This window comes from Aedes albopictus, chromosome 3, assembly GCF_035046485.1.
Source record: "Aedes albopictus strain Foshan chromosome 3, AalbF5, whole genome shotgun sequence".
Classification (NCBI taxonomy): Eukaryota; Metazoa; Arthropoda; class Insecta; order Diptera; family Culicidae; genus Aedes; species Aedes albopictus.
Genome location: NC_085138.1, coordinates 438,848,039 through 438,873,221, shown reverse-complemented (window position 1 = coordinate 438,873,221; position 25,183 = coordinate 438,848,039). Strand labels below are relative to the sequence as shown.

The 25,183-nt window shown below is 38.0% G+C and overlaps 2 protein-coding genes across 3 annotated transcripts in view; one reads left to right on the top strand and one right to left on the bottom strand.

The window, feature by feature from the left end:
• LOC115268069 (uncharacterized) overlaps window positions 1-25,183 on the bottom strand; it is a 375,447-nt gene that overhangs the window by 189,714 nt on the left and 160,550 nt on the right. The gene's annotated exons all lie outside the window — the stretch shown is intronic.
• LOC109425975 (apyrase-like) lies at window positions 10,174-24,089 on the top strand. The gene is made up of 3 exons (XM_019701393.3): window positions 10,174-11,396; window positions 23,490-23,817; window positions 23,880-24,089. The coding sequence occupies exons 1-3, from the start codon at window positions 10,211-10,213 to the stop codon at window positions 24,025-24,027; spliced, it is 1,662 nt and encodes a 553-aa protein (XP_019556938.2). The 5' UTR covers window positions 10,174-10,210; the 3' UTR covers window positions 24,028-24,089.

The following is a 25,183-nucleotide window of genomic DNA, read 5'->3' as shown; positions in this document are numbered from 1 at the left end:
GATGGGTTTCAAGTTCTTCCAAGTATTATATCAAAGATTCCATCAGAATTTTTTTTTCAGTTGTTCTCTATAAAATCATTCAGCATATCCCTTCAGAAATTGGATTAGATTTTTTTACTGAATTTATTTAAAAAGGTGTCTCGGACAGTTCTTCCATAGATTCCTGCTGAAAATCTTCCAGGGGTCTCTCAGAAATATATTAACCCTTCAGCGCGTGCGCTGTTGTAAAAAGTACAACACTACCAAAAAACCTCGCTCGTCGTATACAGCGCGAGCGTGGTGCAGTTTCGGTTGCTTGATGGCACGCGTCCTGAAAGGTTAAGCGTTTTTGCCTTTCTCGTACACCAAGGTGTACCGAAAGGCTATATTTTCACTCCAAAAACGAAAATTTGATAGAGCCTCCGGAAGGGTCAAGTCTTATATACCAATCGACTCAGCTCGACGAATTGAGGTGATGTCTGTGTGTGTGTATGTGTGTGTGTGTGTGTATGTGTGTATGTGTACAAAAAAAACTCACATCACTTTTTGGCAGTAAACCTCAACCGATTTTAATGACCGACGGTTCATTCGACGCGGAATCTGGTCCCATTGTTTCCTATTGAAAATGGTTCAGATCGGTTCAGCCGTTCCGGAGTTATGGCCATTTAGATGTTCCGGACCGGTACCCCAGGAAGGGGCCAGATATGAAAACGCTACAAACCCATCCATGCGGCATATCAAACTACGGCATTTTCGATAACTTGATGAATGGTATGCAGAAAAATAGTCTCAGACCATATCTGAACCGGTAAAGTCCCGGAGCCGGTTCCAGGTGTCCCACCGGAAGTGACCAAACATAAAAGTTAACCAAAGCCATGCATGCGACATATCAAATAGTGGCTTTTTTGATATCCTGATGAACAGTAAGCACGATAATATTCTCAGACCATATCTGAACCGGTTGTGTCTCGGAACCGGTTCCGGGTGTCCCGCCGGAAGTGACCAAACATAAAAGTGAACTAAACCCATGCATGCGACACATCAAACCGCGGCTTTTTCGATAACGTGATGAACAGTAAGCAGGAAAACATTCTTAGGCCATATCGGAACCGGTAGTGTTCCGGAATCGGTTGCAAATGTCCCACCGGAAGTGGCCATGTATAAAAGTTGACGAAAGCCATGCATGCGACATATCAAATAGTGGCTTTTTTGATATCCTGATGAACAGTAAGCAGGATAATATTCTCAGACCATATCTGAACCGGTTGTGTCCCGGAACCGGTTCCGGGTATCCCGTTGGAAGTGGCCAAATATAAAATTGAACTAAAACTATGCATGCAACATATCAAACCGCAGCTTTTTCGATAACCAGATGAACAGAAAGCAGGAAATCATTCTCAGACCATATCGGAACCGGTTCCAGATGTTCCACCGGAGGTGGCAAAGTATAAAAGTTAATTAAACCCATGCAAGCGACACATCAAATAGTGGCTTTTTTGATATCCTGATGAACAGTAAGCAGGAAAATATTTTCAGAACATATCTGAATCGGTTGTGATCCGGAGGCAATAAGTTTCCGGCCATATTGGGGATAACCAGTAATGTTCCGCAACCGATTACGGTTGCCCCATTGGAAGTGGTCAAATATAAAGCAGAAACAAACCCATAAATTCGACACATTGAATTACTTTTTTAGGTAAGCTGATGAACGGTTAACAAGAAAAAAATCATAGACAATACTTTGGAAAACCAATAGTATGCCGAAACCGGTTCTAGGTGCCCCGACGGAAGTGGTCAAATGTAGAAACGAACCAAACGCATACACGCAGCACATTAAATAACGGCTTCTTCGATAATGCGAAAGAACGGTCAGCAAGAAAATAGTCTCAGGCCAGTAGTGTTCTGGAACCAGATTCGAGTGCCTCGCCGGAACTGGCGGAATGCACAAATGAATCAAACCCATACATGCATTACATCAATTTGTGACTTTTGAGCAAAACTGATTAATAATTTGCATGAAACAAGTCTAAGACCACATCAGGGACAATCGGTAAGTGGTAAAATGTGAACCAAAAGTGGTAAATGTGAAATTGGACCAAACCCATGCGTGTCGTACCATAAAACCACGCTGAATGCTGTAAAATTACCTGGGTAAACTTTTAATTCGATAAACTAACGTTATTTTAGTTTTGTTTAGATTGTATGATTTGCTTTTGAACACATATCTTACAGATATTGTGGTGGTACGAAATGATAGCTTGTTCATTTTATGATTGTTGCCTTCCGAGATTCACTGCGGTTGATCACCAAACGGATCAGGTGTTGGAAAGCACCAAATTAGAACTTTCGGAAGTAGCAGTTGCACGAGGAGCCGCTGCGGGTGTGAGTAACATCACAATATCGTATCATTCGTATTTACAATGTATTACACTCTGACATTTGATCATTTTTTTAATTCAACAAATTTCGAATGAGCGGGGTACAAATTAAAAAGTGTCGTATTAAAGAGTGATGAATACGCGGGGTTTGACAGTACATCAAATAGCAACTTTTTTGATAACTTCTTCTTCTTTATGGCTCGACGTTCGCATTGGAACTTGGCCTGCCTCTCTTCTACTTTGTGTTCTTTAGAGCACTTCCACAGTTATTAATTGAAGGGTTTTCTTTGCCTGCCATTGCATGAATTTGTACATTGTGATGCAAGTACAATGATACACTATGCCCAGGAAGTCGAAAAGATGTTCCCGACCGGAACGGGAATGAAACTTGCCGTTTCCGGATTGGCGATTCACAGCCTTAACCACTAGGCCAACTGGAGATTCTTTTTTGATAACACGATGATCAATTCATAAGAACATTGCCTCAGACCATATTTTAGACAACCGAAATTAGTTCTGGGTGTCCCACTGGAAGTGGTCAAATGTAAAAGTGATCTGTACCCATGCATAAGATAAATCAAATCGTGTTTTTTTAGATAACCTAATGTACGTTAGCAATGATATTGCCTCAGACTATATTTGGGAGACCCGGTGGTGCTCCGGAACCTGTTCCGGAAAGTAATCAAACGTACCATGCAATACACCACATCACGGCTTCTTTTATAACCTGAGGCACGGTTAACTAGAAAATAGGCTCATACCACATTAGAGACTACCGGTAGGGTTACACAACCAGCGTTTGATGCTTCGCCGGAACTACGAAAGTAAATAAAATCACTGCAAGCGATAAATATGTGTAAGAGAACAAAATCTTAACATATTAAACCCACATACAAACAGACGTCTCACTGTACTCACTACGTTCTTGTTTTCAACGGTCAATAAAATATAACCTGGAATGTGCAAAAAAAACTTTATCGAAGACCGCAAAGTGATCTGTGATTGTTAAAAAGTTATATCCTTGCTTGTTAGTATCGTCTTGATATTGATCAGCTCCCAATGTTAGTGAAGGTACTCAAGCTGTCAACTGAGAAATCTGATATTATTCAGCTCTGCTTATACGCTGAACACAACGTCGGACTATGTGCCATCAATAAGTTTTAAGGTTGAAAGATTCGTCATTGATTTCATCGTCATCATTGAAATTTCGAAAGCAGTTTTCTCTTTCAAAGCATAAATGTATACAAAGAAAATGTATTCACTGCTATTCATTCTCCGTCTGCAACACAGTGAATACATTTTCATAAAGAACTTTTGTGTTTTGACCGAGAAAACTGCTTTCGAAATTTCAATGATGACGATGATATCAATGACGAATCCTTCAACCTTAAGTCAATCCAATGATGGCTTTGATAAAATGCTTGCTTTTCTTCAAAAAAAAATCAGGATTCAGGAACACTTTGACTTACGTCGACGGAAAGATCATGTGAACATATACGACGAGAAAGGCACTATCACCTCTAGGTGGATTAATTTGGTTTTTTTTATCAAAAATTCCACCAGTACTTTTGCCTGCAATTCCTGAAAACCTTTTTTAAGAGACCCCATCAAAAATTTCTCTACGGATTGTCTAGGAGTCCCTCCAGAAATTTCTCTTGTATATTTCCATAGAATGACTTTTCAGTGTTCTTCCAGAAATCACTCAAGATTTTTTTCCCACAAGAAGGTATGGTGTTTCTTCAGGCATAATAATAGGCTTCATGCAGGAATTTGTCAAGAGATAGCTTCATAGATTGCTTCAGGATTTTTCGTTGAAAAATTCCTGTGAATTTCTTCTCGAAGTTTTCCCCGAGAGTTTTTCGAAGGATTACTTGAAACAATACTCCATGATTTCTTAGAAATTCTTTCAGGAATTTCATATAGAAAGCTCCAGTAATATTTGTGCAATTTTAGGAAGAACTTCTGAAAAATTCCAGGAAGATTATCTAAACAAATTCTTTAGTTATCTCTAAAGACTTCCCGGGGGATATTTCTGATGGAACTGCAAGAGCAAAATCTATAAAAAAAATCCTTGTAGGAATGTCAGCAGGAATCAGCAAAGGAAATTCTCAAAGAATTCGTGAGAAACTTGGAGAAAGATTCAAAAATATTTCTGAAAAACTTCATGGGAGAACTTTTTTCAGAAATCTCTATAGTAATGTCTACGCACTAAAGAAATCCCTATTGTTTATATAATCTCGGGAGATAAAAGGAATTTCATAAGGAGTCCAAGGCAGAAATTTCTTAATTTCAGGGATAATTCTGAAGAAATTTTCAGTAGAATCTTCGTAGAAATCCTCGTGGAAATCGTAGGCAGCACTTTTGAGTGAATCTCTGCAAAGCTATCAGAAGAAATAACAGGGAAATACTTGAAGAAATTCTAAGAGAGATTCCTGCAGAAGCGTATTGGGAAACTCCTGGAAGAATTCCTAGAAAAAAATTAGGGATCTGTCAGAAAATTCCTAAAAAAAATCTTTATATATAAAAGTTTTGGGGGATTTTCTGAAAGTATTTTTGAAAAAAAAAATGTAGGAATATCAGTAGAAAGGCATAGATAATTGTCTGCAAAAATTCGTAAAAAACTCTTTAGATATTTCTAAAAGAGTTCCGCGGAGGAATGATTGAAGTTATCCTTAGAGGAAATACCGGATTAATGGTGGAGCCTCGAGCCCGTGCGGTAAGCGTTACCGAGCGTATTAACGTACCATGCCATGGGGTGAGGGTTCGATTCCCGCTCCGAGTGAAACTTTTCGCAAGAAATGATTCTTCCTCGTATCCACTGGTGCTCGTTATGTCCGATAATGATCCGATGTTTAGTGTTAAGTTTCGTTCAGTCTACACAGCCTCTGGCTTAAGGAAGACGGTGTCCGTGTCTTTAATTTCGTAGGAATTTCGAAAGAAATCTCTGCATCAACTACGGGAATTTCTGGAAGAATTCCTGCCTCAATCACTGAAAGCAGTAATGCCACAATCTCTAGATAAATTCCTGTAGAATTTTATGAGTGGATTCTTGATAATATTTCTTAACACATTCATGTGGGATTTTCCAATGGAATTCCTAGAGCAATTGCCTTAATGAATCTCGGAATTATTATCTAAAAAAAATCTGGAGAACCCACTAGAACAATTTATTTCAAAATCTTGAAAAAATGTCTAAAGAAATCCCCATAGAAAAAAAAATTGATATAATCCCAGGAGAAATTTGCGATTCATTTTTTAACGAACTATACGAAGAATTTTAAGTAATTTCAGATGAAGTTTTAGAAGGAATCTGCAGAAATCTACCTAAAAGGATTCGGGAGAAATTTCTTGAGAAAAAAAAAACATGGAAATATTTGAGCACTGGAGAAATTTTTTAAAGTTTATTTCGAGAATTAAAAATAAATCGCCGGAGGAGATGAGAATTGAGGATCGAATCTCCAAAGTAATTTCTGAAGGATCCATGAATTAATCATTGAAAAAATCCATAGAAGATTTCCTTGGACTTGGAATCCATGGATAAATTTATGGACGAGCCACATAAGGAATTTTTGATGGAATTTTCAGGAGAAATTTTTAAATATTCCCTTAAAGAATTGCTAAATGAATCTTTTTGAGAATTTTTGAACGAGTTTGTGGAAGATTTTCGTGGAATTTTTTTTGAAAGAATCTTCCATTTTCTTATCGCTGAAAGTATTTCTGAAGGAATCCGTGGATGCATCCCGAAAATAATTCTCGTACGAGAAATTTTCAAAGGATACCTTCCATTATTTAAGCTTTTCTAGAGAAATTTTCGGAGTAATTTCTGGAGGATCATTGAACAAAATTCCAAAGGAAATTCTAGAGGACTCTGAAACGATTTATGAAAGATATTCAGAAGAACTAAAAAAATATATTCGTGGAAGGTATTTCGAAAGGAATTTGTGTATGATTTTCTAAATGAATCCATGGAGCACTGTAGGAAAAAATCCAGGGAATGTTTTTATGAAAAAGTTCGTATATAGATTGATTTCTGAGGTAATCTTTAGAAAACTTTAGAGAAAATTCTGGAGGATACTAAAAATTTTATGAAGGAATCAATCGACGAATTCTTGAACATTTTAAATCAAACATATCTAAGAAAAGAGGTTCTCTTTGGTTTTCCTCTTTTTCGTTAATATATCAGCTGTCTATTTGAATTATGATTGTCTCCTTGCATAGAACGATGGTCAAAACAATCGTTTTTTGATTTGTACTGCAAAAGTATTTGAAAAGTGTACCATTGCATTGCAATAATTGTGTAGCTTCGTGGTCGTGTGGCTAGTGTCGCCAAGCACTTAGTCGCATCGTGCTGAGGAGCGCGGGTTCGATTCCCGCCGCAGCTGTCAGGAAAAATTTTCGGCTGTGCCACTGGGCACTGCATGCTTGTTCGTTGTCTAGTGTCGTGCTTCCTTCAAAGAGCGAATAGCTCACTGAAAGCATTAAACGTGTCCGTGTTTTTTTTTTAATTGAGAGAGAAAGTGAACATGAAATGTTTGGCCTGATTTCGCAGATCATCTCAAAGACATTCATGGCAGATTTTGTTTAATGATATTCCCTGAAACATTTTCTTAAGGAATCGCTGTAGTAATTTCTAAAAAAATATGCGGAGGATTTTTGAACTAATTCCAGAGGATATCCATGAGGAACTAAAGAAATCCCCGGAAAAATCGTATAAATGCACAGAAGTCACAGTGACTTAATTCAAATAAATAAATACCTACAGGGGATGGCCAAAATGTTTGGGATAGGCAACTTTTTTTACTCTCACAAAAAAGTTCAACAAGCTAGAACTTTTCATAGAGCGCATCAAAAAATCTCAAATTTTGACTGTTTGTCAACCTATTGTATGTGCATCATTGGTACAAATTTGGGCTCGATTGATTAATATTTCGCAAAGTTAGAACCGTTCGGGTAAAACACTATTTTTCAGACAACTCATTTTTGAGCTGTCATATCTCGGAAACCAGCGAACCGAATTGAATGAAATTTTGAACGTACACTAACAATATGCAAATGCTTCACAAACTATTAAAACATTGGTACTTTTTAAACGTTGAAAAAAGTTATCATAGATTGACACTTTTTGGATTTTTCTCGAAAAAATGTCCTTTTTTTACATCAATGTCAATAAGTTTTAGTGTGAATATCCAAAGATTTTCCACTTCTGTTCTGAAGTTATCTACAATCAGATATATTAGAGCCTATTTAAATTGAAGAAAGAACACATTTAGTAATTTTTGTGTGGTATTGTTAATTTGACTTATTTTCCTCTATATGGGTAAAAATTTCAATCCGGTATAACTTAATTCTCCGTGAGAAAATATAGACTGTTTCAGAAATTATAAATACACTTTGTTTATTAAATTAAATGAACTGTTCTAATGATTTTTACCAACTTCTTTCAGAGTATAGCATATTGTACTCCATATTCTTATATTTCCTTTCAATTGTCTTGATATTTTAATGAACAGTCGAGTTCTCTAACAAATAACTTAATTTTTCAAATTTGAATTTGCACAAAGGTGTTTTTTAATAATTTCAACATTATTTATCACTAAATACCAAAAATTATCTAACTTTTTATCACATTCGCTTTCTCAACAAGTTGTCTAAGGAATGCCTTGATCAAAGTTTGGGAAAAATCGATAAAGGCATTTCCACAACTTTTTTTCGGAGATCAAGTTTCTCATTTTTTAAGGTTTTCTACGGAACATAAGAACTACCACAAAGTTTCTTAGCTTTCCTGAACGCATTTAATCTAAACAAACTTATTTTTTCAGCTCACTTGATCCTTTAGATGGCAAAGCTTGTCATACCATAAAAGCGAATACAGTAAGCAGTAATTAAGACATTCGTTTGCTTAACGTTTGTTGCTATTGGTGTTGGTGTGAAATTTGAAACAAAAAATTTTGTTTTCAGAAGGCCCGTAATGGTGGTTCTTGATTAAATATAATATTTTACCTGTGAGATTTTTTTCTTTTCTACTATGCTACAATTTTTGACCACTTTGTGCAACTTCAAATTTTGATCATCTTGTTTACAGAGCCCTATTTTTTAACTTTTACCGGAAACATCAACAAAATTGGTATTATTTGCTTCGTAAGCATGTTTACTATTAGAGCTAGAAGAAACTTTTTTGGATAATGTGTTCAAATTGAAATGGCAGGTTATCGTTAGTGTATTTATAATTTCTGAAACAGTCTATATTACATTTTAAAACGTCGTATTAAGTATCAATATATTGTTGATAAACGTTAAAAAATTCATTCAATTCGGTTGGCTGGTTTCCGAGATATGACAGTTCAAAAACTAGTTGTCTAAATAATAGTGTTTTACCCGAACGGTTCTAGCTTCGCGAAAAATTTATCAATCGAGCCCAAATTTGTAGCAATGATGCACATATAATAGGTTGACAAACAGTCCAAATTTGAGATTTTTTGATGCACTCTATGAAAAGTTACAGCATGTTGATTTTTTTTTTGTGGGAGAAAAAAAGTTGCCTGTCCCAAACATTTTGGCCATCCCCTGTACTTGCTAGAAGTACATCACAATAACTTCAGCACTTTCAAAACCTACGCTGCCGTAACTCTTCTGTGATATGTGTGTTGCTTGGGAATAGTCCAAGGGATGATCCCAAAAATTTAGAAAATGATCTTTAGAATATTGGAAGTGAACAATTAAATCACATTGTGGAGCGGACCTGGTTGGATGGTTAGAACACGTGACTATCACGCCGAGGATCTGGGATCGAATCCCACTCCCGACAAACTCACAAAATGTGAGTTCTTCCTTCGGAAGGGAAGTAAAGCGTGGGTCCCGAGATGAACTAGCCTAGGGCTAAAAATCTCGTTTATACAGATAAAAAAAAAATTAAATCACATCGAGACTTTGAGGAAAAAGTTGTTTTTGTTTTTATAGATCATTTCCTCTATTTTAGAAATCATTCGTCCTCTCTAAGTTATGGATTATTTTTCCATTTGAAGAAGTACAACTGAATTGCCATCTACGTGAGTTTTAAGAAAAGAAGAAATCGTTCAGCAGCTTTCTGTGGATCCAAGTAATTTGTAGATGTTCGATTTTTTTCTCAGGATTGCCAGCTCAGTATGTTTCCTTGTGTATTTTTTTAAACAAACCAATCAACCGCGTGAAAGTAGAATCCAGTGTATATCAATTTTCCCGATGTGACTGTTCCATCCCATTCCACGGTGTAAATGGAAATTTGTAGCAAAATCCTCATCAAAAGTAGACGTGCAGCCGTGTGAGATAATGATGCAACTTCCCAAAGGATGTCGGTAATTCCCAACAAAGGAAAACAATTTTCCCAATTCCAGCCAAATGTGAGACGCAAACACCGATGAAGCGTAATAGAAAAAGATTGAGCGCCCATTCAGTCTCTCAGTCGGAAAGGTGATGAATATGATGATTATCGTTTTGGTTATTGCCACTGCATCGATTCTTCCTTGGGTGGGAAAGCCGGAGGGAAGATGCTGTGGGCTGATGATAACGAAAATGAGGGGTTGGAGGATTCAATTATGTGGAACAAATCTTCCATTCAAGGTGCGTATGTGGGGGATAGAAATTCTATCAGGCTGGTATTATTTTCGCAAATTGGCTTCACGTGCGACAGAAATACGTAATTCATGTTGCAGATTTGTTTGAGCTGGTGGCGCGATTATTCTTCCCTTGGCAAGCAAACAGACTGAATGCAACTGGATCAACAGAGTTAATCAAATATAATCGTATCAATATGAAAGAGCTATGCTTCTGCTCAATCGTACTGCAGTGGTGTAGTTGGCTGCATCTTAACGAGCAAAATGTTATCCAAGCTCTTCGCAGTTTTGCTGGCATTAAGCTCGTTGTCGCAAATTGAAGGATCAAGTTTCAAGCTGAAAATTATTCATTTCAACGATCTGCATGCAAGATTCGACGAAGTGACCAACAAGTCAGTTCCATGTGCCGGAAATGGTGAACCGTGTGTTGGTGGTGTTGCGCGGCTGGTAACGACGATCGAAAAGTTGAAAAAGGAAAATTTGAACCATTTGGTGCTGAATGCAGGAGATGTGTTCCAGGGAACCATATGGTACACATTGCTGAAATGGAACGTCAGCCAAATGTTCATGAACATGGTCAAACCGAATGCCATGACGTTGGGTAATCACGAATTCGACGATGCCGTTGCTGGTTTGGTACCGTTTTTGAACGGTATTAAAGATGTTACACCTGTGCTGGTATCTAACTTGGTATTTCCTTGGATGCCTAGTAACGAACTCAAACAACTGCGGTCATTGATAAAAGAAGAGCCACTCATTCTGAAAGTAGGTGACCGATCTGTTGGAATTATCGGAGTAATATTTGACGAAACAGATAAAATAACCAACACTCATCCGTTAAAATTCAAAAGCAGCATCGAATCAGTCCGTGCTGCAACAAAAGCTCTGAAAAGCAAAGGAGTCAACATAATCATCGTTCTATCGCATTGCGGAATTTTTGACGATAAGAAGATTGCTGAACAAGCAGGCGATGATATTGACATCATAGTAGGTGGGCATACACATACACTTCTCTACAATGGCGAGCCTCCATCCAAGCATACCGTGCTGGATAAGTATCCAATGGTAGTCGAATCCGCCAACAAGCATAAAGTGCTGATCGTACAGGCATTTTGCCACAGTATGTACGTGGGCAACATAGATTTAACGTTCGATGATCGAGGAGAGATCACTTCCTATGAAGGGCAGCCAATTTACCAGAGTAATGATATAGAGAAGAACCCTTCGGTTGAAGCACGAGTGAAAGAGTTAAGAAAGGATATTGAGGTGAAATCGTCAGTGACTGTAGGAAAGTCGGAAGTTGAACTGAGTAACGATTGTCGCAGGAAAGAATGTACGTTTGGAAGTGTTCTGGCTGATGCGTATGTGTGGTATTTCCGGGACAAATCCCGTGCGCCGAAGATAGCAATGATTCATCCGGGGAATTTCAGAATTTCACTGGCTAGTGGAGGTAAGTTGAAGTGCTGAAACCTACTCCAGACATAGGGCTAGACCCATTTTGGCGCTCAACCTATCAGTACCCTGCAATTCACTTTGAACGGTGGATGTAGTTCCGAATTTCGTTCTAGAATTTGTACGATCAAATGTTCTTCGTCACGTAAGGTTCTTTTTCAGTTTTGGAAAATTTGCGATTCTCAACTGTGCCTTAACAAATTTACAAAGATTTTCCTTGGGGAATCAAATTTAACATATTATGTTCTTATCAGAGTTGAATACCTAATTGAAGCGAAACTGGATGCATTTTCTCATATTTTGTTTTTTTGCCTTTCTTGTACACTAAGTGTACTGGAAAGGCTATATGTTCACTCCAAAAATGACTTTTTGATAGAAGGCCCGGAGGGTCGAGTCACATATACCAATCAACTCAGCTCGACGAATTGAGGTGATGTCTGTGTGTATGTATGTGTGTGTGTGTATGTATGTGTGTATGTGTGTATGTGTGTGTACAAAAAACTCACATCACTTTTTGGCAGTAAACCTCAACCGATTTTAATGACCGACGGTTCATTCGACGCGGAATCTGGTCCCATTGTTTCCTATTGAAAATGGTTCGGATCGGTCCAGCCGTTCCGGAGTTATGGCCATTTAGGTGTTCCGGACCGGTACCCCAGGAAGGGGCCAGTTATGAAAATGCTACAACCCTATGCATGCGACACATAAAACCGCGGCATTTTCCACAACCTGATGAACGGTATGCAGGAAAATACTCTCAGACCATATCTGAACCGGTAGTGTTCCAGAACCGGTTCCGGGTGTCCCGCCGGAAGTGGCCAAATAAAAAAGTGATCCAAATCCATGCATGCGACACATCAAATAGCGGCTTTTTCGATAACCTGATTAACGGTATGCAGGAAAATAGTCTCAGACCATATCTGAACCGGTAGTATTCCAGAACCGGTTTCGGGTGTCCCGCCGGATGTGGCAAAATATTAAAGTGGAGCAAACCTATGCACGCGACACATCAAATCGCGGCTTTCTCGATAACCTGATAAACGGTTAGCAAGAAAATAGGCTCACACCACATTAGAAACTACAGGTAGTGTTCCAGAACCGGTTCCGAGTGTCGCGCCGGAATTGGCCAAATACATAATGAACTAAACCCATGTATGCGACCACCAAATTGCGGATTTTCTGATAACCTGATGAACGGTAAGCAGGAAAAGAGTCTTAGACCATATCTGAACCGGTGGTGTTCCGGAACCGATTCCGAGTGTCCCGCCGGAAGTGGAAAAATACATAAGTGAACCAAAGTAATGCATGCAACACATCAAATTGCGGCTTTTTCGAAAACCCGATGAACGATTAGCAAGAAAATAGAACCAGACTACATTAGAAACTACTGGTAGTGTTCCGGAATCGGTTCCAGTTGTCCCGCCGGAAGTGGTCAAATGTAAAAGAGAACCAAACCCATGCATGTGACACATCAAATCGCAGCTTTTGAGGTAATCTGATGAACGGTTAATAAAAAAAAACTCAGACCACATTAGGGAAAACCAGTAGTGTTCCAGAACCGATTCCGGGTGTCCCGCCGGAAGTGGACGAATGTAGAAGGAAACCCAACACATGCGTGCGGCTCATTAAATACCGGCTTTTTCGATAACCTGAAGAACGATCAGCAAGAAAATAGTCTCAGATCACATTAAAGACTACCGGTAGTGTTCCAGAACCGGTTCCGGGTGTCCTGCTGGAATTGGTAAAATGTCAAAATGATTCGTGACTTTCAAGGAAATCGGGTGAACAGTTAGAGGAAACTAGTTTCATGCCATATTTGGGACAATTGGTACTGTCCTGGTTCCAGATGTCCCGCCGTAAGTGGTAAAATGTAAAATTGAACCAAACTCATGCATTCGGTGCATCAAATCACGGCCTTTTCGATTACCTGATGAACGGTAAGTAAGAAAATAGGCACAGACTACATAAGTTACTACCGGTAGTGTTTGTGGTTCCGGGTGTCCCACCGGAAGTGGCCATATACAAAAGTTAACCAAACTAATGCATGCCACACGTCAAATCGCGGCTTTTTTTGATAACCTGATTACCGGTTAGCAAGAAAATAGGTTCAAACTACATTAGAGACTACCAGCAGTATTACAGAACCAACTTTGGGTGCTTTGCCGGAACTTCGAAAGTGAGCAAAGCCTTAGCAAGCGATAGATATGTGTAATTGTTCTCTTCATCATGACAAAACTAAAGTGATCTCAGAACTCATCAAATCACACCATTTCAGATTCCTACTCATCCTTACAGTCAACGTTGTATGGGAAAATTAAAATTTAATCGCAACAACCCTGAACATTTTTTTTCAATCTCCTTTTGCGTCTAAAGTTACTACACAAAATTCTGATGTGACTGGTTGCGCCCTCGCGGTCTGTAATGTGGTTGAAATTTTATTGGGATTTAGTTTGGGAAATTTCACTTGCTTGCATTTTTTTTTGTTCAATTTTACATGAATCTTGTAATCAGCAATAATAAAATATAGCCTGAAGTGTACAGAAAAAACTTTGTCGACGACCTCAAAGTGATCTGTGGTTGTGAAAAAGGTTATATCTTAGCTTGTAATCATCGTCTTCATATTGATTGGCCTCCAATGACAGTGAAGGTGGTCAAGCAGTCAACTGAGAGCTCTGATATTTTTAAGCTCTGCCTATACGTTGAACATAACGTCGGAATATGCGTCATCAATAAGTTTTTCTATTCGATAATGGCTTTGATAAAATTCTTGCTTTTCTCAATAAAGTATTCTCAGGATTCAGGAACACTTCGGCTTACGTCGACATCATGAGTACATATTCGACGAGAAAGGCGCTATCACCACTAGGTGAATTAATCAGGGTTTTTTTTTATGAAATAACGGTACAATATTTTTAAAATCGGTTTCTAGAGATTACTCCAGAAGGTATTATTTATAAAACTATCCTTCCAAAATTGCATTCTGGATTCCCTTTGAAAGTTCTTTTAAAACGTATTCCATTGATTGTTTCAGAAATTCCTATAGAACCTTCTTCAGATTTCCTCTAGAGGATCTTCTAGATTTTTTTTTCAAGAATTCCAATAATAATAATAATTATAATAAGAATAATCAATACAGTAGAAAATCAAACAAAACCCGGACAAATTGCACAAAATTGGTCAATGCTCAGGAACGGAGAAAAACCACTTCTTGAAAATTTCACAGAATAAGTCTTATGAAGTTCCCTTCTTATTTTTTTTTTTGAACTTTTCCAGACTTCCAACTTTTCGATATTTTCCAACCTTTCGTACCAATTTGCACGATAATAAAGAAAATCCCAATTATCAACAAAAAAAAGTCTTCGTGAAAAATATAATTTTTTTATTGGTCAGTCCCTGGCGGCATATTAAGAACGTTTTTACTGTTACATTGTACTGGAAATTTCTCGCTGAATTTCGGGACAGTTTTCAACTGACTCCGATAGATAGATAAACAAAGTATGAAATTCCTCCAGAATGTTTCTCTGAAATTTCCTTTGGGGACGTGAAACTCATCAAAAATCTTGTCAAAGTTTTCCTCATCGATTCAACCAGAGATAAATTTATGGAGTAGGGAGTTTATCTACCACGGGTTACGTAGAAAAGGCTGAATTACGGAAGGCTGAAATAACAAAAGGCTGAAACACGAAAAGCTGAAATTACAGAAGGGTGAATGCATCAAAAGGCTGAAATAACATAAGGCTGAAATTGTTATTCGTTTAGCTTATAAACGCACCAGCCCAAAGCTAACCTCAACACTAACAAATCAGACAAACAGATCACGCCAGTTTAGAATAATTACATACATTCATTGATTTTACGATCTATTTGAAAATTTGCTTGTTGGTCGATTACCCAGCCGTGACACTCACATTGGTTTTGCTTGAGCTTGACGATTGACCGTCCTACCGTCTCTAGTTCATGGTTGGCCAAGCTAAGCCATTTTAGAGGAACATGCTTCTGTTAATATGTTCTCTATCGGAAAGTTTTACGGCTGGCCCACGTTACTAAGACAGTATTTTTCAAAAGAATAGAATATGTTTCAAAGAAGAGAAAATCTCTGATGATATTGTTTTAGTAGCCGTAATGACAACCATCTTCAGAACAACATCACTCAAAAGAATAACTCTTGTTTAAAAAAGGATAAATTGACGATATTAACATTATCAGTTACTATTTGTGTTCATTTATATGCACCATTAGCCTATTCACTATAAGTTCAGTTTCGAAACTAGGGCCCATGCTGAGGGCTACGTGTACGATTCGCGTTCGGACCAAGATCTGTTCATTATGAAAATTTTCTTGACTCTCTTTGGCATTGAGTATCTTTGTGCCTGTTACACGGTATGCCAAAGCTGAAAAGCAGGCTCAATCTCAGTTCGGGCGTTACTCCAAGAAAAGGAAGAAGTGCTATAACTTATACATGCATTTTCGAATTATCAGTTTTTTTGGAATGTCAGACTTTTGTTACACTTTCTTGATTTCAGCCTTTTGTATTCAGGCTTTTGTGCATTCAGCCTTTTGAAATTCAGCCTTATGTTACAATCCCTCTACCACTTTTACATGTAAATAAAATGAGTTCTTCGTTTTTTTTATAAGTTTACGCCTGCTTAAGGAGAAACATCAGAGGATACAAATATGGCTGCCACGGCCGACTTGGACCCCTACTCACGTTTTCAAGAGCACCAATCTCAAACATTCGTAAACAAATGCGCTCGGTTTGCAAAAGCTGCCTCTTTTTGCGAGTGAGCAACGCCAGGATTAACAAGTGCGGCTTGGTTCGATGCTTCGTTTGTCAGATTTGTACCTCTAAAGTTTGTATGCAAAATTGCAATGGGATTTCTTGATGTTTCACCTTAAGAAAAACCTTTCTTTCTGATAATAACTAATCTGTCTGCATTCCATGAACATCCTCAGAATTTCCTCCAGATAATTTTTTAAAAATTCATCCAGCGATTTCTTTAGAAAAGCTCCCAGCAATTGTCTAAGAAATTCTGCCAAAAATGCCTTTAAAGATTTCTCTGAGAATTTGTATAATGGTTTTCTAGTTATTTCTTAAGTTTTCTTTAGATATTCCTCTAAAGTTTTCTCGAAATTACTCCAGAAAATTCACCATATAAAAACCTTCCTTTCAAAACCGGATTACTTTGGAAAATCTTTCAGGAGTTTTTTTAAGAAAGTCTTCCATGGATTCCATTGATTGTTTCAAAAATTCCTACAGAAACTCCTTCAGATTTTCCTCTGGATCTTTAAAAAAATCCAAGAAATCCTCTGGCAGTGCTTTTATGGGTTTCCTTATAAATTTCTTGATGGATTCATTCAAAAATCAATACGAAAATTCCGTCTGAAAAAAAAAAATCCACGGGTACTTCCAGAAAAGATTTCAGTGCTTTCTACAGAAAATCGAAAAATCAGAATTCTTTCAGAAATTTCTTTCAAAAATCTTCCACAGACTCCTTTTAAATTTCTTTCGAAAATCTTCAACAGACTCATTTAAAATTTCTTCCTGTGATTTCTTTAGATACATCCCAGGAGATTTCTGCTGGAATTCATTGAAAAACTCTCTCTGACACCGGCCCACTATGTGTGAAGAATTAGCATAAGTTAAAATTCACAAATAAAAAAAAAAAAAAAAAAAAAAAAAAAAAAAAAAAAAAAAAAAAAAAAAAACCGGCCCACTATTTACCCTCTGGCTTTGAAAATATTTTAGGTGGCGATTCTCGGAAAGCCCTCGCCAACTTTCTCCCACGGATTATTTAAGAAATTTATTGAGAAATGGCTCCTAGTATTTTCTACAGGAACTTCTTTGGAATTTTGAGGAGCTTTTCACATGAAATACTTCCACAGACCACTCAAGAAATGCATTAAGCAAATACTTCAAGAATTTCATCAAAGGATTTCTTTACAAACATTCTTAAAAATCAATAATAAAGGTATTCCACCAGGCGCCATTAACTCCGTTGAGTCATTTTTGGTCATCTCAGAGCCACACCCACCCCCCACCCCCCGTAGGCTGTTGTCCATACAAAATTTTCGAAATGGGTTTACCAAGGAGTTTCGTCAGGTTGTTCTTTCAAAAAATCTTTTAAAATTTCTTTTTGAACTCATCCAAAAATTACATCGAATTTTTATAGGTTATTTCTCTAGAAATTAATTCCTGAGCTCTTCCTGATCTTGCCACAGGCATTTTACTAGAGATTTGAATAAAGTTTTTTTTTTCAAAAATTCCCGAACTGAGCAATTGTTAAAGAGATACTGAACAAAAAATTGTGAAGCTATTTTTGAAGTAATTTCTGAAGGAATTCCTGTTAGAATTCCTAGTACAATACATGAAGAAACTCCATAAGATACATCCTTAATTCTTAAAAAAAAAAATTGTGATGAAATTCTGGAGGTACTGGAACTGGAAGCAATGAAAAATTGCTAGAGAAATTTATGAAGGGATTCTTGGAGAAATCTGTAAAGGAATTTCTGGAAGTATCTTTAAGAAAATATCTACAAAAATCTCTGTTAGCAATCACAAAGGTACCGGTGCAGAAACTATCCGACAACAACTTTCCGAGGGATCCCTCTTGAAGAGGAAGGAGTTCTTGATTGACTTTCTTATACAATTTACAAGGGATTTTTACACAAAAATTACTGACATATTTCAGAATAAAATCCCTCTGGAACGGAAAAATCAATGAAATTCGTTTGACACTGATGAAATTTCCGATAAAAAAATACTCTCTGAAAGAATCCTTGAAAGAATTCCTAGAAGAACTGGAGAACCCTGGATAAATTCTTGAAGCATCACAGGAAAAAATTCTGAAAGTATCCCTGAAGAAAGGTCTGAGTAAGCCCAAAGCAATCCCTGGATGAATACCTTAAGGAATTCCTGAAGTAACTTTTTGAGGAACTTCCAGAATAATATCTTAAGAATTGTATACACGCAAGAATGCCTGAATATGTAGAGACATACTTGAAGGAAACTTTTTTGAAATTCCAACGATGAATTCTGGAAAATCATAGAGGAATTTGTGAAACTATCTTCGTGAAAACATTTCTCGTAGAATCACATCTCTCGATGAAATTTTTAGGGAAATTTCTGCAGAAATTCCTTGGACATTTTTTGAGGAAACTTTGAGAAAAAATCCCAAAAAATAACTCCTGGAGCGGATATTCTTCCAGGTTTTTTTAGTTGGGATTTTTCTCAAAGTTCCGATAATAATAATATTCCGAATGAAATTCCTTCAGCAATATTCAACGACAAAACTGGATTAAGATATGCTCAATTTTCTGTAACATTCCTTGAATGAATTTCTTAAAGAAGCTTTACAGGGTTCCTTGGCTTTTTTTTAAACCTAAACTAGTTTCAGAATTATTTTTTGAGAAACTCCAGAAGAAGACCCAAGCTAAATTCCTTCAGAAATTCCCAAAAGAATCTCCCTTGGAATCGCTGGAGAAACTATTAAAGAAATACATAGACTAGAATGCATTCTTAAAAAAGACACCGGGGGGAATCTTTGGAGTAATTCTTGCTGAAATCATTTAAAAAAACCCTTCTTTTCAAAAAAAAAAAAAAATCGGAAATATTTTGACAAATCTTCAAAGAACCTCTTACGGAATTTCCATCGGTGTCCCTGTGAGTAATCGTAAAGAACATTCTTAAGCAATACGTGAGAAAGAATATATTCCTTAAAAAGAGACTACACCTTCAGGCAGAGGCTGCACAGACTGAACATTACTAAAACGAGACAACGGACAACACACATAACACCCAGTGGTCCATGAGATTTATGCTCTTGAATTATGGTGCCAAAGTCAGCCATTGTGGCGGCCATTTTGGGATTCTAAGAAGTCTGTCCTTAAAAGGAACTTCTGCAAGAATGCCTCTTCCACGAGAATTATTGAAAATTTTCGAGAAAAAAGTTTATGGCGGGTTTCCCTGAAATAAAACTAAAAACCTAATATTGTGTCTGAATATCGAATTCATTAGTATGGATGCGTTCCAGTATAGGAGGCGCTGAAATTGAGAAAGCTTGAATACCATGACAATAGGCACAAATATACTTCATGCCCAAGAAAGTCAAGCAAATTACCTTTACGTAAAGTTCCTGGATCGAACCCTTGAACCTCAGCATGGTCATGTTGAATACCCATGCCTTTACAGCTGTGGTTAGGGGCCCTAGTGTATGCTATTCTGTCGTTGTATCGCTAATAATGATTGAGTTTATGGTTAACCATTAACGCTCTGATTGCAGGGGCGTTCCAAGGGTGTTTCAGGGGCCTTTCAAGGGGTCTCAGGCAGATTCTAGAAATTATCAGGGTTGTTTCTGGAAATTTAAGAGGACTTCAGGAAGTCTCAGGGGATTTCACGCTGTTTGCTGAGGTGTTTTAGAGGTGTTTCAACGGGTTTCTAGGTTTTAAGGTGTCTCAGGTGACTTTCAGAGAGTTTAGGAGCGTTTTAGTTAAGTTTAAGTGCGTTTAAGACCTAAAGGGGTTTCAAGGGGTCTTAGGAAGTCCCAGATCGTTTCAGAAGGTTTCATGAGCGTTTTAAAAAGCTTCGGGGGGTTTTCAGGAGCTGCACTGAAGTTCTTATAATCCCTCACAAAAGCCCCATAAACCCCTCTTAAAATGCTCTTGAAACCTCTATGCTCTTGAAACCTCTTTCTTTTAGGCTACCCTGTAACTCCTGGAAACTTTCTTGGTCCAAACTCAAATTCCCAGAAGCAATACTTGTTCTGGTGTACTAAAGTGTCTTATTTGAAGCAGTGCAATTTTACACTTAAGCTATTAGTTTTATACTGTCTTTGGGAAAGTTCTTCGGATTGTGTGAACAATTGTTTCAATAATGCAAAATTACGGTGGTCCAAATAATTCTCAAGAGCACCATATCAACCTTTTAGTTTGTTTTTATGTTAAACAAACGAATGTTTCACTGTTCCACATAGTTTTAAAAACTAAGTTCTTAACAGTTTTGCAAAAGAAACAAAATTCATATCTTTAATAGTTTAAAAACCCTAATTAATCCACCTAGCGGTGATGGTGCCTTTCTCGTGCTTTAAAATATCCTTTCAACAAAACTCGAGCGACATGTTGATGACATTGACATAAATACAAAATGAAAACTGCTTGCTAAATCTACTCAATATGGATACATTTTATATTAGCATAACATCCAATATTCAGAAAATATAAGACAACGATCCAAAACTCAAACCAAACAAGTGTCATGAAGCCGCAAAATTTTGAAACGTCATTTTAGATTTTCCGGTCATCATTTTATGACTCCGGATATCTACCCCAACTAAACTAACCGCCATCTTGAACATTGAGACACCATCTTGGATGTTCTGGTATTCATTTTTGGACTCTGCACCTATATTTACATAAAATAGTCGCCGTATTGAATTTTGGCATGTCGTTTATGATTTTCTGGTTACCAGTTTTGGACGAAGACCGGCATTCTTCCCCATTCAAACTATAGTCATATTGCAGACCTTGTGAAACAGCGCACAGCTTGGGTTTTCTGATTACAAATTTTGAATTCTGGACATATTTTCATACAAAATATGCCCATTATGCAAGAATTAAAAATCCTATAAAATAGGCACTAAATACTGGGCCATTATCTTGGACTTTGGACCGCTATTTTGGATACTTTGGTGGACTCCAAACAAATTTCCCATACCAAATACACTTATTTTACATAGTTTTTGAGCTCAAAATCCCTTAAAACAGCCACCATCTTCTGTTTACGCGATCAAATTCTTATTTTTCCATTCAACGTTGACCAATCCTGCTATAACTTTACACCTTAGGAATCTGAAATGGTACGATTTGATGAGATCGCTTTAGTTTTGTCTATATTTTGTTCTCATAAATGAGAACTTAGACCTGTTCGTCACTGTTGTTCATACCTAATGTTTATCAGGCCATTAAACAAAGCCACGATTTAATTTTTCACATGAACGTTGGTTCTGCTACACAACAGCTAGTCTCTAATGTGATCTAAGGCTATTTTCTTGCTAACCGTCCATTAGATTATCAAAAAATCTGCGATCTGATGTGTCGTATGTATGGGTTTGGTTCATTTTTATACTTGGTAATTTCCGGTGGGATAGCCGGATCTGATTCCATGAGTCATGGACCATGACACTACCGGTTGTCTCAATTATGGTCTGAGAATATTTTATTGCTATTTAGTCACCTTTACCTAATCACCACGATTTGATATATCGCATGAATGGGTTTGCTTCACTTTTACTTCTAACAACTTTCGAAGCCACAGCTGAACCCGCAACACTACCGGGAATCTAATGTGGTCTGACCCTATTTTTCCATCAGGTTGTCGATAAGTCGTGATCAGTCTTCGTTCTACTGCTCGTGTTGTGTGTACATAGGTAAGAGGTAACGATAGCGCACGAATGTAACAAAGCCGACTGACACCCGACTGCGGCAACGAAATGAAGGTAGTAAAAAGTGTCGAATGTTTACAAGACTGGTCGTGATTTGATGTACCGCATCCATGGGTTTGGTTAAATTTTACATTTTACTACATACCTGGATCTGATTCCGGGTAACTACCGGCTGAACCAAATATGGTCTAACATTATTGTCTTGTTAACTGCTCATCGGTTAACCTAAAACGCTGCAAATTGAAGGTGTTGTGACAGGGTGTGTGCAAGGTTTGACAATTTCGACGGGACTCTCTGAACCAATTCCGGACCACTACCAGTGACGTAAGGCTATTTTCTAGCTAACTGTTCATCAGATTATCGCAAAAGCCACGATTTGATGTGTCACATGCCTGGATTTGGTTCACTTTTACATTTGGCCTCTTCCGGCCACTCAAAACCGGTTCCGAAACACTTGCTGGCCGTTCATTAGGTAATCTAAAAAGCCGCTATTTGATGTGACGCATGTACGGGTTTGTTTCTCTTTCAGATTTAATCACTTCGGCGGGAACCCCGGAACGGGTTCCGGAACACTACTGGTTCAGATATGATCTGAGATGGTTTTCCTGCTCATTGTCCATCAGGTCATCGAAAATGCCGTGGTTTGATGTGTCGCATGTATGGGTTTGGTTCAATTGTATATTTGGCCACTTCCAGCGGGACGCCTAGAACCAGTTTCGGAACACTACCGGTTCAGATATGATCTGAGACTATTTTTCTGCTTACCGCTCATCAGGTTATCGAAAATGCCGTAGTTTGATGTGTCGCATGCATGGGTTTGGTTCACTTTGATATTTGCCACTTCCGGCGGGACACCCGGAACCGGTTCCGGAACACTACCGGTTCAGATATGGTCTTAGACTATTTTCTGCTTACCGCTCAACAGGTTATCGAAAATGCCGTGGTTTGATGTGTCGCATGTATAGGTTTGATGCATTTTCATATCTGGTCCCTTCCTGGGGTACCGTTCCGGAACACCTAAATGGCCATATCTCCAGAACGGCTGAACCGATCCGAACCATTTTCAATAGGAAACAATGGGACCAGATTCCGCGTCGAATGAACCATCGGTCATTGAAATCGGATGAGGTTTACTGCCAAAAAGTGATGTGAGTTTTTTTGTACACACACATACACACACACACACATACACACACACACATACACACACACAGACATCACCTCAATTCGTCGAGCTGAGTCGATTGGTATATGAGACTTGACCCCTCCGGAGGCTCTATCAAATTTTCGTTTTTGGAGTGAACATATAGCCTTTCGGTACACCTTGGTGTACGAGAAAGGCAAAAATGGTAATAAGAAAAATAAGGTAATATCTAGATATAATGGGTCTCTGACAATAACTTTTATAAACTGATTTTTCGCAAAACTTTATTTCGAACACTTAAAGAGCAGGTAATTTAAAGCAACATTCCTTCCAAAGATAGCAAACTCAGTTACAATGACCGCCGAATAAACAGTTAATTTAACCAAAATATTGAGTTTTCCGGGTTTCCACGAGAGCAGCGGTTTTCTGATCAAATTTTCCGGAAAACTTGGTTTATTACTTAACCTTGATAAATATTTCCCTAATGTTCATGCGCAATTCTTAACTTCAGCAATCACGAGAGGTCAACTTTTGACGGCTTTACCGTTCAATTCCAATGCCAACTGGGTAAAGGTTTCCGGAGCCACCATCAAAAAAGCTATCGAGTATGGCGTATCAATCAATCCGCGCCGATGCAGCTTCAATGCATTGCAAACTGCTGGAATCAGGACAATCGTCAACTATGGGAAACCAGTGGGAAATCGCGCTAAGATTTCGTTGAAATCTGGTGAGAAGTTCAAGCCGTTGGACGAGAAGAAGGAGTATAATGTTCTGGTTAATTCCTACATCTTCAAAGGCGGTGACGGGTTCGATATGTTCGTGAACTGTACTGTTAAAGGGTATGTACAATGTTAAGTTATTCAGAGCAACTAAGACAATAAATTTGTTTTTTTTTTTTCAGACGAGCACCAATGGATGCAGAGCTTCTAGAACAATACATCGCAGCTCATGGGAAAATTGAAGAATCAAAACTACTGGAGCCTCGAACAACTGCAACTCAAGAAAAGAAAGCCTCAGAGGAAGTTGAAATATGTAAAGCTTTTGGATGAATTGTAGAAATTTAACATCACAGCGGATTGATAAAATAAAACTAATACACCAGCCCATTGAAGGCAAAAGAAGAATATTAAATTTAGGAAAGCAGAAAGTTATTATCGTTTTCTGAAAATAACCAACAACTTCCACACGAGGTTGTTAAACGGACGATTTAAAGCGTATTAAATTACTCATTCTGAATCTCTCCAACTCATCATCATTATCTCTTCACCGTCTGACTCGCCCAAAAGCGGCCTATACAACTCCCAGTTTAGATTTAGTTTTCCGCAAAAAGCACTTTTCTGCTGTCGGAACCCCTTCTCGACGCTGCCCCCCACTTCAGGCCATACCCGCCAGGTCCGGCCATGTACGTGACAAAAATCTAATTGTGTTTTATAATTGTTGCGGAAAATTTACCGCTTCGGAAAAGTCACATCTGTGAGTTGTTCATTCACACCCCTGCTGCAGACCCCGTGTCGCACTACTTCCGCGTCATTCCAGTCCACTCCGTCCGCCACAATCGGGAACGGAACAGCTCAGATAGAAACTGTCTTGCCAGTTGCACCCAGAGGAAAGTGACAACTTCCTGATGGGGCTGCAGATTACCGAGAGTCACACCGACGACGACGGCGATGGACGACCGATGGCAGCGGAACGTGTGCAGGAATACCTACACTACATATCTCACAATGGCAAGCCAAGTGAAAAACAACTTCCAATCACACTTCAGCAACTTCAGTCTCTTAGCCACGGGCAACAAATTTGTCACTCTTTGTGGAAAGTTTTTCTTGCGCCATTAGTGGATCGTTGTGCAGTGTTTAGTGCGATTAGTGGATGAAACTGTAGGAGCATTGGAGAGCAGAAAAGTGTGTTTTGAAAACTAGGAATTATGAACAAGAAAAGAAGATAGAAGATAGAAGATAGAAGATAGAAGATAGAAGATAGAAGATAGAAGATAGAAGATAGAAGATAGAAGATAGAAGATAGAAGATAGAAGATAGAAGATAGAAGATAGAAGATAGAAGATAGAAGATAGAAGATAGAAGATAGAAGATAGAAGATAGAAGATAGAAGATAGAAGATAGAAGATAGAAGATAGAAGATAGAAGATAGAAGATAGAAGATAGAAGATAGAAGATAGAAGATAGAAGATAGAAGATAGAAGATAGA